The 12,881-nt window shown below is 47.6% G+C and overlaps 6 protein-coding genes across 6 annotated transcripts; 3 read left to right on the top strand and 3 right to left on the bottom strand.

The window, feature by feature from the left end:
• Positions 1–254: 254 nt before the first annotated feature.
• Positions 255–1,461, top strand: I303_107260 (uncharacterized protein; the record flags this gene model as incomplete). Its single annotated transcript, XM_018409942.1, has 3 exons — positions 255–657; positions 745–845; positions 964–1,461. 3 exons carry the CDS (start codon positions 255–257, stop codon positions 1,459–1,461), a joined length of 1,002 nt encoding a protein of 333 aa, XP_018260945.1.
• Positions 1,462–1,676: 215 nt separating this feature from the next.
• Positions 1,677–3,003, bottom strand: I303_107259 (uncharacterized protein; the record flags this gene model as incomplete). Its single annotated transcript, XM_018409941.1, has 4 exons — positions 1,677–2,259; positions 2,332–2,428; positions 2,567–2,810; positions 2,905–3,003. The coding sequence occupies 4 exons, from the start codon at positions 3,001–3,003 to the stop codon at positions 1,677–1,679; spliced, it is 1,023 nt and encodes a 340-aa protein (XP_018260944.1).
• A 664-nt stretch (positions 3,004–3,667) lies between these two features.
• On the bottom strand, positions 3,668–5,812 carry I303_107258 (uncharacterized protein; the record flags this gene model as incomplete). The annotated part of the gene is made up of 9 exons (XM_018409940.1): positions 3,668–3,814; positions 3,913–4,071; positions 4,147–4,252; positions 4,325–4,398; positions 4,470–4,625; positions 4,717–5,068; positions 5,160–5,272; positions 5,348–5,396; positions 5,484–5,812. 9 exons carry the CDS (start codon positions 5,810–5,812, stop codon positions 3,668–3,670), a joined length of 1,485 nt encoding a protein of 494 aa, XP_018260943.1.
• A 444-nt stretch (positions 5,813–6,256) lies between these two features.
• Positions 6,257–7,258, top strand: I303_107257 (uncharacterized protein; the record flags this gene model as incomplete). Its single annotated transcript, XM_018409939.1, has 2 exons — positions 6,257–6,346; positions 6,428–7,258. The coding sequence occupies 2 exons, from the start codon at positions 6,257–6,259 to the stop codon at positions 7,256–7,258; spliced, it is 921 nt and encodes a 306-aa protein (XP_018260942.1).
• Positions 7,259–7,716: 458 nt separating this feature from the next.
• Positions 7,717–9,632, top strand: I303_107256 (uncharacterized protein; the record flags this gene model as incomplete). The annotated part of the gene is made up of 8 exons (XM_065969534.1): positions 7,717–7,732; positions 7,810–7,848; positions 7,904–7,919; positions 7,978–8,037; positions 8,115–8,291; positions 8,386–8,750; positions 8,857–9,534; positions 9,592–9,632. 8 exons carry the CDS (start codon positions 7,717–7,719, stop codon positions 9,630–9,632), a joined length of 1,392 nt encoding a protein of 463 aa, XP_065825606.1.
• A 257-nt stretch (positions 9,633–9,889) lies between these two features.
• On the bottom strand, positions 9,890–12,840 carry I303_107255 (uncharacterized protein; the record flags this gene model as incomplete). The annotated part of the gene is made up of 13 exons (XM_065969533.1): positions 9,890–9,973; positions 10,039–10,158; positions 10,284–10,682; positions 10,790–11,167; positions 11,250–11,333; positions 11,399–11,549; positions 11,604–11,659; positions 11,722–11,816; positions 11,882–11,991; positions 12,050–12,138; positions 12,206–12,546; positions 12,619–12,729; positions 12,798–12,840. The coding sequence occupies 13 exons, from the start codon at positions 12,838–12,840 to the stop codon at positions 9,890–9,892; spliced, it is 2,061 nt and encodes a 686-aa protein (XP_065825605.1).
• Positions 12,841–12,881: the final 41 nt, after the last annotated feature.

Raw genomic sequence — 12,881 nt, 5'->3', positions numbered from 1 at the left:
CAACGTGTCTTTTTGTGTCAGTGTACTCTGGAAAACAAGTCGCGTCGTATGGGGTTGAGTGGGTTGTTTACTTCATTTTCAGCGGTCAAAGCGTAATTACGTAAGTCGAGGTTGACGATGTTTGATGACGCTTAACGAAGATGTCGGATAATTACTCTACCGTGCACAAAAGTTGGATGTGAAGCTTATATTATAGTGCACAATACAATGCCGCTCACTATAGAAACTGTAAGATCAAAGCTCGAAGAACATAAATGACGACTCTGATGATCCTACCGCCTCATCTACTCGAGACAATTCAAGATCTCTTATCTCAAGATGTGGATTTACCTAAAACCCTTCGAGAGGAACTGAGTAGGACGACAAGCCAAACAACCCCTGTTCTTCACTTGGCCGAGGACCGGCGACTATCCGAATCGAATTCAGCTCGCGATGAAGCTAGGACTGGACTTGCTGCTTCAACATCGCCAATCGAGAGGGTAGCCGACACAATCACAGGACCTCCCATTGAACCCGGTAGTGGAGCTGCACATCAAGTGCTTCTCCCATCGGCAGGACAGTCTTTTCCAATGACGATACCGCTCGAGACCATAGAGGGTTTATCTCGCTGGGCAGGATTAGAAGGTGCGAAGACGCAGCTCAGAAGGAAAGGGCTGGGTGAGTGCTTCTCTGATTTTTTCCTTTTATCCGCCGCTGTTAGGCAGAAGGACCCATGCAGCAGCTCACCTAACACTTCACTTTTAGATCCGAATCGATATACCTCAATCAGCTTATTATCAGGAACCCAAATCTACATACCTCCTCACGATCTCGAACGACTGAAAGCAGCTGAGAATCCCGAGAAGGTATGTGTTGCAAGATACCTTATTCGAACGTCCACCGTCTACTCATCACCAAAACAACTTGACGATTCCTTTCGACGAAGGAAGTAATCGCGCTTATACATCACGTATCTATTCGCAGTCAAATCCATTCATCCCCTCATACCTAAACCCAAACCATAAACCCCCCTCAATCGGCTCCGAGTATCGTAAACTATCCAAAACAATATCTACCGTGCTCAACATCCTATTCTCGATCTTTGGCTCCGCTATCGCCATTTACCTAGTCTGCAAGTCCTCCGCTGGGTACTCTACGGAGGTCTCGATCTTACTAGGGATCTTGACAGGGCTGATAGTCGGGATAGCCGATGTCGTGCTTTTGTATCTGTATAGCGATAAGCTAGACAAAGGCCGGAAGGAGAGTCATAGAACTGGATTGAAGAATTTGAGAGGGTCAGGTGCTTCAATAGAAAAAAAATCGGCGGAAGAGAAGACCGCCGGAATTCAAGAGGATGATGATGACTTTGGTGGTCAGAAGGGCGTGGTGGATATGCAAGAGACGGAAGAAACGCAGACCACGGGCACGAAAGCGGATATCAGATTGCGAAGAAGAGGGCTGCAGAAGGAGACTGATGACTGAACTCACTGCAGAAGGATCGATAGACTAGATGGAGAAGAATAGAGTGGTAATGGTCCCCACTGTTTGTTTACATGTTGTATTCATATCCATCTAAATTATAGGTTATTATATAAGATACTCACAACGCGATCAAATGTACATAATATCAAAGATACACTAAGTCACCAGCAGTACTGAGCGACACGGGCTCACGGATCAATAAATCTCGAGTCCGATCAATGCTCAGCTTTATATCTTCTCAAGAACGCCCTCAAATCCTCATACTCCACCTGGGGGACATCATCCTTCAATTTCGGAATGTCCACCTTGAATCCATAATCATCAAAGAACCGCGCCATCGCGCCTAGCGGACTGACCCATCTGACGAAAGTCGCTAATGGCCAATAAGTCAATTCCACCGCAGAACCCATCTCTTCTTGGTATATCTCCTCGATCTGAGCTGGGGTCAAAGCGTCCCCCGCAATATCGATAATGCGATTTAACCATTTCTCAGAATCGGAAGAATCTGAGTCAGAGTCAGAGTCAGAGTCAGAGTCAGAGTCAGAGTCAGAGTCAGAGTCAGAGTCAGAGTGGATGACAGCTTGAGCAGCAGTCCGGCCTATATCTCTGGCTGAGATAAGCTGGTGTAATCGCTCAGGATGATTGTAGAATGTCTGTCGGAGCAAGATAGTCCGGGAGATCTTGAACATGAATGCGGAGCTGGGGAGGAGGTTGTCCATGAATTGAGTAGGACGGATGATGGTGTATCCCAAACCCGAGCTGAGGAGGTGGTTCTCGACCTCTCGTTTGACTTCGAATCTAAGGACGATAAAACCAATTGTCAATGGTGTACAAAGTAGAGGCAGACTCGACGGGTGGGAACCGACTTACACTGAGGAATGGGTATCGTCCAGACCCCCAAAACTGATGGAAGAGTAGACGAATTGCTTGACACCCCATTTCTTCGAAGCGTCAATGATGGCTTTGCCTAAAGATATTCCAATGAAAAGGGAAGGCAGTCGAATTCTCACGTCAGCGCCAATTCTCATATCAAGTCTCAGATGAGAGCTATGCCACAGGAGCTCGGGAATCATGCAAAATGTTAATGAGCCACTACTCAACCCACCTTGAGCCAATTCAACCTTCTCCGAGACGTACCCCTGCACACTAAACACCGCATGCACCTCACCAACTCTCAAACCAGTAGCTTCGAAAGCATGTTCGGGTTTATCCATATAATCCTTGGGGACGGGTACGACTTTCACCCCTGGGAGATTGGCTAATTTGGTCGAGTGGTCTGATGAGGGTGTTCTAGATAGTGCGTATATGGCGTATTTGATATCTTCCAAAGTGTTTTGTGCGGTTAAAGCCTATGATATGTGCATATGCGGGTCAATACGGGTTTTGTCAGTTGTCCATTGAATCTGTCAGGAAGGTGGCCAAGTCAGGATAGGAAGCACTCACCTCGATAAAGGCCGTTCCTTGTTGTCCCGTCGCACCGAATACGACGATGTTCTTGGCTATTGCGTTTGCGTTTTCGTTTGCGTTGACTGACGATGACATCGTGGAGGTGGACGATATTGCTGCTGTTCGAGTGTGTTCTGGAGGTTCGATGATTGTGAGTATGGTTGGTTGTGAGTATGTTTATAACTCTACTGAGCTCTAGTTATTTGTAAGTTGCGTTGAGGGAATGTTGGATGAAAATATCAGGAAATGGAATGCATGCTTCATCTCATTATATACCTTTCGACCTTCGCATCCTCCTTCCAATTGACCGCTGTGGACGATCAGGCCTTACCTAAGTGATCCACCTTGATAGCATAATCACATAAATAGATTACTAAAACCCTAGTCAGCAGATACAAGATTGATCATCCTCCCACATCCGAAGTCGAATAATGCTCATAAATCACCAAGGAGAAACTTCGGCGAAATATCCCGCTTATCAAAGCGTTACCAATCTGTCAATCAGGTACGACCATTACCGCAATCTTCACTCACCCACGCACCGATGTTACGCCATGCATCAACTATCGCTGATACACACGCCACAGAGAGAGACTTGGGGACGTGGGTTGTCATATGCATGGTATCAATTATCAAATATCAAACATCGACGAAATGAAAATACAGAGTACAACGCGCCTCTCGTTCAGTCACTAAACCCTTTCATGATACCAAAGCTCCCCGGACCCACACGGAAGTGCCAAAGCTTTTTATTTCGATCTCAAGCAGCAAGGCCTTGAGCCTCTTTCAAATCCGATTCTTTTGGTCCCTTCTGCACTTGTGGTTGAGAGGGAGAATTGAAAGCGGGTCGTTTGGGTATATGATCTCGCCAGATCTTCAGCGCAGCAGGCATATCCTTCGCCAAAGCCTAAATGCACAGGATCTCCGATATCAACAATCTGAATTTCTGAATAACGAAATGGCAAGAATATCCCACAGCGGGGAAAGAATGAAGCAATTGCTCACTTCTTGCCTAGCCTCGCTTGTAGGATGTGTCCGAAGCATTGCAAACTTATTCTCCACTTTGATAGCTTGTCCAGCAGCTTCGGCGTCAGCTTCGACGGCGCGCATCAGCTCCCAAAGATCCTGTGCCGCTCGAGGATCATAGCCTGCAGTAGCCATGATCTGTACTTTGCATCAGCTGACCATGCCTCTAGAGCTCGACCACATCCGACCTTGATGAAGGATGAAAGAGCTCACCTCCAATCCAACAGCGTCTGCTTCTTGCTCCAGCTTCCTCGAATATGCTCTTTCTGCCACCACGTCATTCACCCAGTTTATGAATAGCCCAGCAGAGTCGGTGATCCTAAGCGTCATCATTATCTTAGCCGTCTTCCGAGCTAGGGTCTTGGTAAACGGAGCTAAAAGGGAGCCTCACATTGGGAAAGAGATAGTCAAGGCGAATGTTATTCCTCTCAAGACGTCAAAGGCGACAGCAGCGATGTTTAAGAACTGGCAAAACACATCAATATGCTGTCTTCCACGAAATCGGAGCATTACAGTAAATGCGATGCTTGGCTCACCCCTAGATTTTCCACACTATGGCGTTGGGTCACATGAGCAATCTCATGCGCCAGCACAGCCGCAAGTAACGAGTGGTCTCCTTCCGGCAGAGTGCTCAGCAGACCGGTATATACGAAGATGTCTTTGCTCGGAAGGGCAAAAGCATTCATCTGGGGCTATATTTCATTTTGGTTGACTATCAGCTTCTAGGTCGCTTGACGAAGGTGTTTGAGAGGATAGACTCTGGAGAGCAGATGAAGGGCTTACCAAGTCAACGACGTATAAATTCCAATCTGCGCTTTCGAGCTTTTTGAGAGGATTGCTGGTTGCCGGTCTGAAAGGCATGAAAGTTGAATGAGCCGTACCTGAAGGCTTGTAATGAACATGTCTCCTCTGTGTTTCCTCTGTTGTAGGAGTCAAGCCAAATTGAGCCTCTCGTTCCGCGATTACTCTTGATAATTCTTGAGAACGCGGCGGCCAGCTTGCTCCGTGTATGATATGATGATCTTGTTCCTCTAATGCCGTTACTAGCTTGGTGGTCACTCTTGAGACTTGCTTACATCGTTCGTCGTCTTCTGATAGGATCAAGGGACCGTCATTCCGCAGGACTTCTTGTTGTCTGACACAGCTCGTGGATCAGCGACGCTCCAATAGATATAGATATATGCAGCGCGAGGACTTGGAGTTGAAAGAGATCAGAGCAGACTCACTTTCGCCTTGACCATGCCATCTCTTCATGCTCAGACATCAACAACAGCCTCCATCGACCCGTACGTGGACTTTGATCCAGTCCCAATGCCAGTACTACGCAAATCGCGAAGATCTGCGAGAATGATTGTATCCGTCAGCATTCCTTATCGTTTGATGAAGAAGAAAAGAAGCGGAAATGCAGACTGACGGGAAGCTGTATTAGAGCATAAGACGTCTTCTTGTACTTCTGCCATAGTCTGCAGTACAGGGAACGTCAGCGACTCGGAATGGACAGCAGAGCCTTCTCGCTAAAGCGCTGAAGTCTTAAGTGAAAGCTGACTCACTTGTACCTGAATACGAAAGGTAGAAACAACAAACTGAATCTAGTTATACTCAATAGGCCGCTTTTCAACGCTGGAAAGGCTACGAAGAAGACATCATGTCTAGGTCTGGAGGGATGAAAGCTCCTCCAGAACGTATTCGAGCATATTCGAGGGAGGGTAGCGGTGGTCCAGCCCGAAGGACGTCTAGGGCTCAGGAGTGTTGCAGAAGACGAGCGGGCTGAGGATGAGAATTGATTTGTGGATAATCTGAGCTGTAGTTTGGGTTGAAGTCGTGACGGGCCTGCCCTCGGAGGTATGACGGAGCGAAGAGGGAGGATGCTGAGCTTCATGGTCGTCTATAGCATTATGATGTTGGGGTACGAGCCGTCAAGTTGAGTCGTTCTCTCATGCCTGTTCTCAACTGGACAGAGAGATAGATAGCAAACAAAGGTAAATTGAACAATTCGCCATGCAAGCTGAACGAACGAACGTACAGATATGGCACGTGTAAACAAACCAAATGACGTCACGGATCATCCGCCTGCCAACTCTATCCTAAGAGTTCGAACAGGTTGAGCAAATAAACGCGGATGCACTTCGTATATCGACTCGAAATTGACTCAGAATCAAGAGATCCTTGGCCGCGACGACCAGGATGGACCGGCGGAACATTGCAATGCATGAACTAGCAACAAATCTTGCTCAAGCTCAACGGACAGCGAGCAGCTCTCGATCCCCTTGGTGTGAACACGAGACCGCAACGAAATAAACGCCTCTCAGCTCCTTGATCAACAATGTCTTCCCGATTCTTGAAGAATACCACTGGTGCTCTGCGAGCCCTTGCGAGCCGACAGTACACCTCGATACCGTCAGCTGCTGGCAAAGTGAGTCAGTCATATTTTTCAACGAATCCATACTGTCAGTTACACAGAGTAATTTAGCCGCTGATAGATGACCTTCAACAGCGCACAAATTCATACGGGCTATTACACTATGCCGGCCGATCAGGAGACCACAACGACAAAGCTGTGCTTGCCACACCCATCTTGACTTCACACTTATCTTCTGCTTTAGAGCTTGGGCCAATCGTGATTGGGCAACCCGAGAAAGCCTTGAATGGCAGGTGGAAAGAAGAGCTCCAAGCTGCTTTACCGAACTACCATTCCATCTCACGCGAACTAAACAAAATCCTGCTAGAGGGTAAGAAGCCTGTTATCGCCTTATCAAGGTGTTCAGTCGCCTTAGCTACCTTACCTATAATCGCCAAACATACGCCGGACGTGGTGGTTGTATGGTTCGACGCTCATGGGGATCTAAATACCCCTGAGAACTCCTCGACGGGCTTTTTAGGCGGGATGGCATTATCCGGTCCAGTCGGCTTATGGGATCCAAGAATCACCACGGACGGAAAGAACATCAGAGAGGAGAACGTCATTTTGGTAGGATCAAGAGATCTAGATGAGTGCGAGAAAGAATTGATCGATCAGGGTAAAATCAAACTTATTGCGCCGACTAAGAAGTACAATATCGTTAGAGAGTTGGTCGATGCTGCGAAGGGCAAGAAGGTGTTTATACATCTAGATTGTGATGTTCTAGAACCTGGAATGGTGCCTACGGACTATAAAGTCCCGAATGGCTTATCGTTGCAACAACTCCAGAGCGCGATTCAAGGATTGGCGGAATCGTGCGATGTTTTGGGGATTGAACTCTCGGAATTGGAGTATGGAGATAATGAAGAACAAACTCAGATGGCGGCAGAAACACTGGTGGATACGATCAAACCTTTATTAGCTTGAGGGCGGATCTGTATTTTTATGCCTTCGATATCAGTCTGGCTAAATACTAAGATGGCAACCAAGCGGGAATTACAGGTAGATGTCCCGTCCAAACGGCTGATCGATCAGAGTCAAGATCGTCTCTGGGTCAAGCCACCTAGTACCTAGTGTTCGCGTCTACCATTTCACCAGCTGCAGGTATCTATTCATGCATAGATCCATGCATAGAAGCAGTTGCACAGAGATGTAGTGACTGAAAAGGGAAACACATCGGTCTGTCGTTAGGCCCGTGTTTACATTGCGCACGTGGACCCGATTGCTCGCGTATGACGTTAGTCAACCGGGGGAAGGGGGACTCTGGAAATACCTTGACACCTGGTTCCTGTTCAACTGCTAATTCATCTTCCTTCTTGCATAAACTCAAGCACTATTTCATACTCCGCCTCATAATCTCGCACGGAGGAAGTCTGCATCCCAACATGGATCTCGTACCATGTAAGACCCCATTCCAACCACGTAGCCACTCAGGATGAACAGGAAACACTGATGCCTTCCTTCCCTTCCTCCGGTAGATATGTATTTCGAGAGGCAAGAGCCGGGTTCCCAGCTCTGTAAGTCACCTTCAATGCGCCTTTTATATCCAGCTAACGCTATCACCCTGTCTAGGTGCTCAACATTGCTTGTGAGCCAATTTTTGCGACCTCGCTGCGGGTGGACAACGCTGACTCGCCGGTTGCCAGGAACAACGTTCTACAGCAATTCACATATACCGAATTCGACTTAGCTGACATAGCCAAGAAGTGAGTGAATCTCGCTCGATAACAAGATGTGTACGGCGTGAAAACCATGTTGACGTCTCATCATCGCTGTCTGGCAGACTCGACCAAGCCGAAAATGCCACTCTCGATGTAGCGCATCAACTGAAGAAATCATATAATTACGATGATACGGGCTACTTCTCCATCTCGGTCCTCGAGCGAGCATTGGAGGTCTGGGATCTTAGCTTGGTGAGATGGCGAGGCGAAGCCATGAGGGAATACCAAGAGCATCCAGAGTGAGTTCCTCCGCTCCCATTCATCGTATTGCTTCGTCCTACAGACTTAGGTTTCGGTTCAATGTGAGCTGACGTCACCTTCTTCGACTGATAGGGAGCAAGTAGCGTTCATCCTGAATCTTTCGTCGCATTGGTTCCCTCTTCGAAGATTCTCGACTTTCCCGCCAGACCACACAGCGATCAAAAGATGGTACAACCTGAATTCCTTCTTACCCCAACCGGAATGGATCTCGCCCACCTACCTACGTCTAGTGCTCACTCAAGCTGAGGAAGAAGGATATTCGGTCTTTGTCGTGAGGAAGGGCACACAGGGGACTAAGGAAGGTGAGAACGCCGGAGAGGGCGAGGGGTGGCAAGATGGTGGAATCGGGGTTTTACCCGAGTGTTTGGCCGATACGATGGCTGTAGAATTGGGTGAGCCGGTTGGTAGATCAGGTGCAATGGGTGAAGCAGCACGATGTGAGTCCTCATGTCGGTTCGCAACCTCTTGAATACGCCAAAGATGACTCCAGCGTCTCAACTTCCCGAGATGGGCTTCATGCTGACATGCTTAGCAATCTCTTAGCTTCACATGCAGGTACTTCCACGAATCCCGATACTCCGACCGTCGACTTCCCGTCTTCCTCGGGCGCAGGTCCCTCGTCACCTCCGGCCAGACGCAAGAAGCGACAAGAAGACCTGACCCCCTCGGACCCAATCGAGGTGGAACAGGACGAATACTCTAGACCTGCTGCGACGCGAACTAGGCAGTCGTCCAACAAATCCACTCCTAGATTATTACCAACTGCGACTCATGGGATAGAGGATGAAGACATTTTCGAAAACACCACTTTCCCCTTGGATCGAGGCGACGATGACGAAGATGAATCAATTCATTCTGAAGAAGCTGAAGGAGTGGGCAGAGCCACAGACAGGTATAGAGGTAGAGGTGATGTGGAAGATCTCTTTGGGCAGGACGAGCATCAGGGGTATACTGGTCCAACGGATTTCCAATTCAACTCCCGATCATACGATGACGAGGACGAAGCCCTCCAAGCAGCTCTCAAGGCTTCGATGAATGATTTACCACCGGATTGGCAACCGCCTCCGGAATTGCCTCCGAGAGAAGGACCCTCACCTTTTAAAGCACCTGCGCTGGCACCGCCGCTGAATCCGACTGTTAAGGAAGAAGTCAAGAAAGAAGATGATGAGGATGAAGAGATTCTGGAAGATGATGATACTCCAGCTCATGAACCTTCCCCGGGTAAGCTTTCCCTTACTCCATATGGTGATAGGCAAACAAGCTTACTATGCATTACAGACGAGATTCGAAGAAGAAGATTAGCCAAATTTGGTCAATGATCATCGCATTTCATGCCCCTTAGCGGTTCTGTAAGGGTGTTCGAGGGGAAGAATCAGTAGTATCTATCATCCCGAATGTCATATCGATTTCAGCTTTGTACATAGGATATCATGTAGAGACCATCGAAATGCACATAAGTACAAGTAAATGACTTTCTCTTCTATCCTCATCTACCTACCCCGCGTATAGGTGTAAGAAGTAGCCGTATAAGCTTCATCCAGCTCTTGCTCTTTTGCTTTTGCGATTACTTTTGCGATCACGGATGTATGGTCACGGGCGGGTGAGCCGTTGAGTCGCTCGCCGCCATCGTGTTCCACAGTACAAACAGAATGAGGATGTGCTGTAGATCAGGCGACGTTATTTAGCGCTTGCCGGAAGATCAATGTGGAACCATGAGTCACTTACCAAGCTCGCAGCGTAGAAAATGAACAGGCTCCTAGCTTGTTTATTCCCTATTATAGCTCTCGTCAAAGAGAATACTCCCCTTTCAAGTGGATTCAAAGCTTGGATCGCTCTTTGTGCTTCCTGCGATCAAGGCATCCCGATCGCAAGATCAAAAACTTCATTAGCTTGGATCTTCGATTTGAGGGCAGTCTTGATGGGGAGAAATGGGTAGATGATTGGTTACTATAATTGGAGTTATGACTCACTCGACCTTTGAACGCTTCGAAAGGATTCAAACTCTCATCATATTTATCTTTATATTTCCCAATCTCATCATCCCTTCTCGCTCCAATTCCAACGCCTACACCGTTCAATCCGTTCCCATTTCCTCTCGACGGCCCAGGGACATTATATCCACTTGGTCCCCCCGAACTACCTGATGCAGATCCATCTCTATACGATCCTATATACCTCACCTTCTCGTACAACTTCAGATTATCCGCTTGAAGAGACTTGATCTCGGTCCGCAGATCTGAGATGATCTCGAATTGTTTTCGCAGCTCTTCTTCTAGCTCGGCATTACGTTGTCTGAATCGGTCCCTTTGCGAGGTCACGATAGGTAAGATTGAACTATCCGATTGACCTGCAGGCGAGGCTCGTCCGTCCTGATTTCGCCCATACCATTCAGCATTACTCTCTCCGAAGATCGACTCAATTAGGTCAAATATGGCATGGTAAGATGTTGCAAGATAAGCCAGGACAAGACACTCACCACTTTCAGACCACCGATATCCAGCCCTTGCAATCCTTTAGTCTCCTTATCATCCCCTCCATCCTTGTTATTGATATTCATCAGATCATTCTCCAGCTTCTCCACTAAGCCCAATTGCTTCTCTAGATCGTTCTGAAGATTGCTTATGATGTCATCCGTCTTCGAATGTTCGTTCGACAGATCTTCGAAAGACACTCTCAACTTCGTCAAATCTTCCAGTAACCTCCTGTTCTTGGAGACCAGTAGATTCTCTAAAGATCGGTTGAGCGACTTGTTGGCTACACTTGCATTTGGATCAGGAAGAGTCAAAGCTGGTGAAGCGTAGTCTGATGGATCTTCATCATCGTTCTCGAAATCTGCCCCAGAGAATTCGACATACTGAAACACGATCGGGTATCGTCAGCTTCTTGATCATTCTTGTCCTCCTCTCGTATTAGTCATGTGAAAAGACATGACTTGCTTTCATTATTTCCAATTCCCGCTTGATCTCATCGTAATCGCTATACTGTTTGACCTTGGTCTTCAGACTTTGGATCTCGGTAGTCTAGACACAAATTTGTCAATCCCTTGCTTAGGCCCTGCAGACTATCATCAATAATTGAAACATACCTGTGAAGCCACCTCTTTCGCCAATTCGTCTTCTTTCTTCTTCGCTATCCGGTCAGACTCGGCCTTTTGTTCTTTGATTTGGTCCAAAGCTCGAAGTAATCTGGATGCTTCAGCCTCAAGCTCTTGGATTTGCGATTCGAGGGCTTTGACCCTATTGCAGACCGAATGATGAGCTTTAATACAGGCCAAGTGATGCGAAGCTTACTTTTCAGCTTGTTGAGAGCCACTTCGAACAGACTCGATCTCCGATCTCAACAGTTCCTATGCACATGTATTCGCATCAGCAAATTCGTCGGAGCCTGAAAATACGGCATGTCACTCACGTTTCTCCTTTCTACCGTGGCTACTCGCTCGTTAGCCCTCGAAAGATCTGCAGCTACCATATCTAATTCTGCTAATCTAGCAGCGACATCTTGTTCTGCGTGTCGAAAATAGTCAGCATCCAGGCATACTTAGATGATGTATTTCATGGGGTAGATTTACCTTGTCTTTGGCTTGCATCCAGCAATTTGGCCTGTGTACTCTCGTTGGAAGAGTGCATATCCCGTAGTTGATTACGAACAGTCTCCACCTGTCTTTGCAGATCTTTCTCTCTACGTTGAGCCACATGATCAGTATCATCTCAGTTGGTAACGGTATGGGTCAACTCACCGTTCCTCATAATTCCGCATTCGCTCGTCATACTCAGCATTCAGCTCATTCTCCTTCTGCGTCACTCTCTCCTGGATCAAATCTTCCATCTATTGCAATCGGAATGTCAGCCATGTAATCACCTGAGTACGGCTGTAACGACGGAGGGCGTCTTACTTTCTCCTCGATTTGCTCTACCTTATTCTCAGCTTTCTTGCGCCTATCCTCGACATCCTTCATCTCCCCTAAGCTTTTCTTCAGATCCCCGTTCTCCTCTCTGAGCCTATCCAGCTCTGACTCGAGCACCCGCGCCTCTGCAATCTTAACGGTCTGGTCGACTGCAGCGTCCAAGAGCGGATACGGATCAGGAGCATCTGCCAATAACTTATAAACATTCAGAAATGACGTTTCTGACATTTTTGAGCGTCGAGTCAAGGAGTCAATCTCCCCTTGATATGCCTTGAGAAGCACTTTGATCGCGCTGAACTTCTCAGCATCGTCTGGGAGCTTCTTGAACTCTATTCACACTGTCAGCATGGCCCCTTGAAGCTATACCACCATGAGAAAAAGCGGGTGTGAAGAAGGCATACCTCGAGTTTGTTCAGCCAATTTCTTCCTCCCCACCAAGTTCTCTTTCTGATTCTCTACCAGATCCAGAGCTGTCGAGTCCAGAGACTTTTGCAACTCGGACAGATTGATCTCTGCAATGACCAGATAATCGCGATCAGCTCCTTCGTGCTATCATGGCAAACGCCCAATCCCGGCTTACCCTTCCATGTCGTCAAAGCGGTCGAAAAGTTTTCTTCCGCCATGGTGTATCAGCGCAACGATTCTGCGCCTGGTCGGCTGTGGA

Source organism: Kwoniella dejecticola, chromosome 9 (assembly GCF_000512565.2).
Source record: "Kwoniella dejecticola CBS 10117 chromosome 9, complete sequence".
Classification (NCBI taxonomy): domain Eukaryota; kingdom Fungi; phylum Basidiomycota; class Tremellomycetes; order Tremellales; family Cryptococcaceae; genus Kwoniella; species Kwoniella dejecticola.
This window is presented reverse-complemented; position numbering and strand designations above follow the sequence as displayed.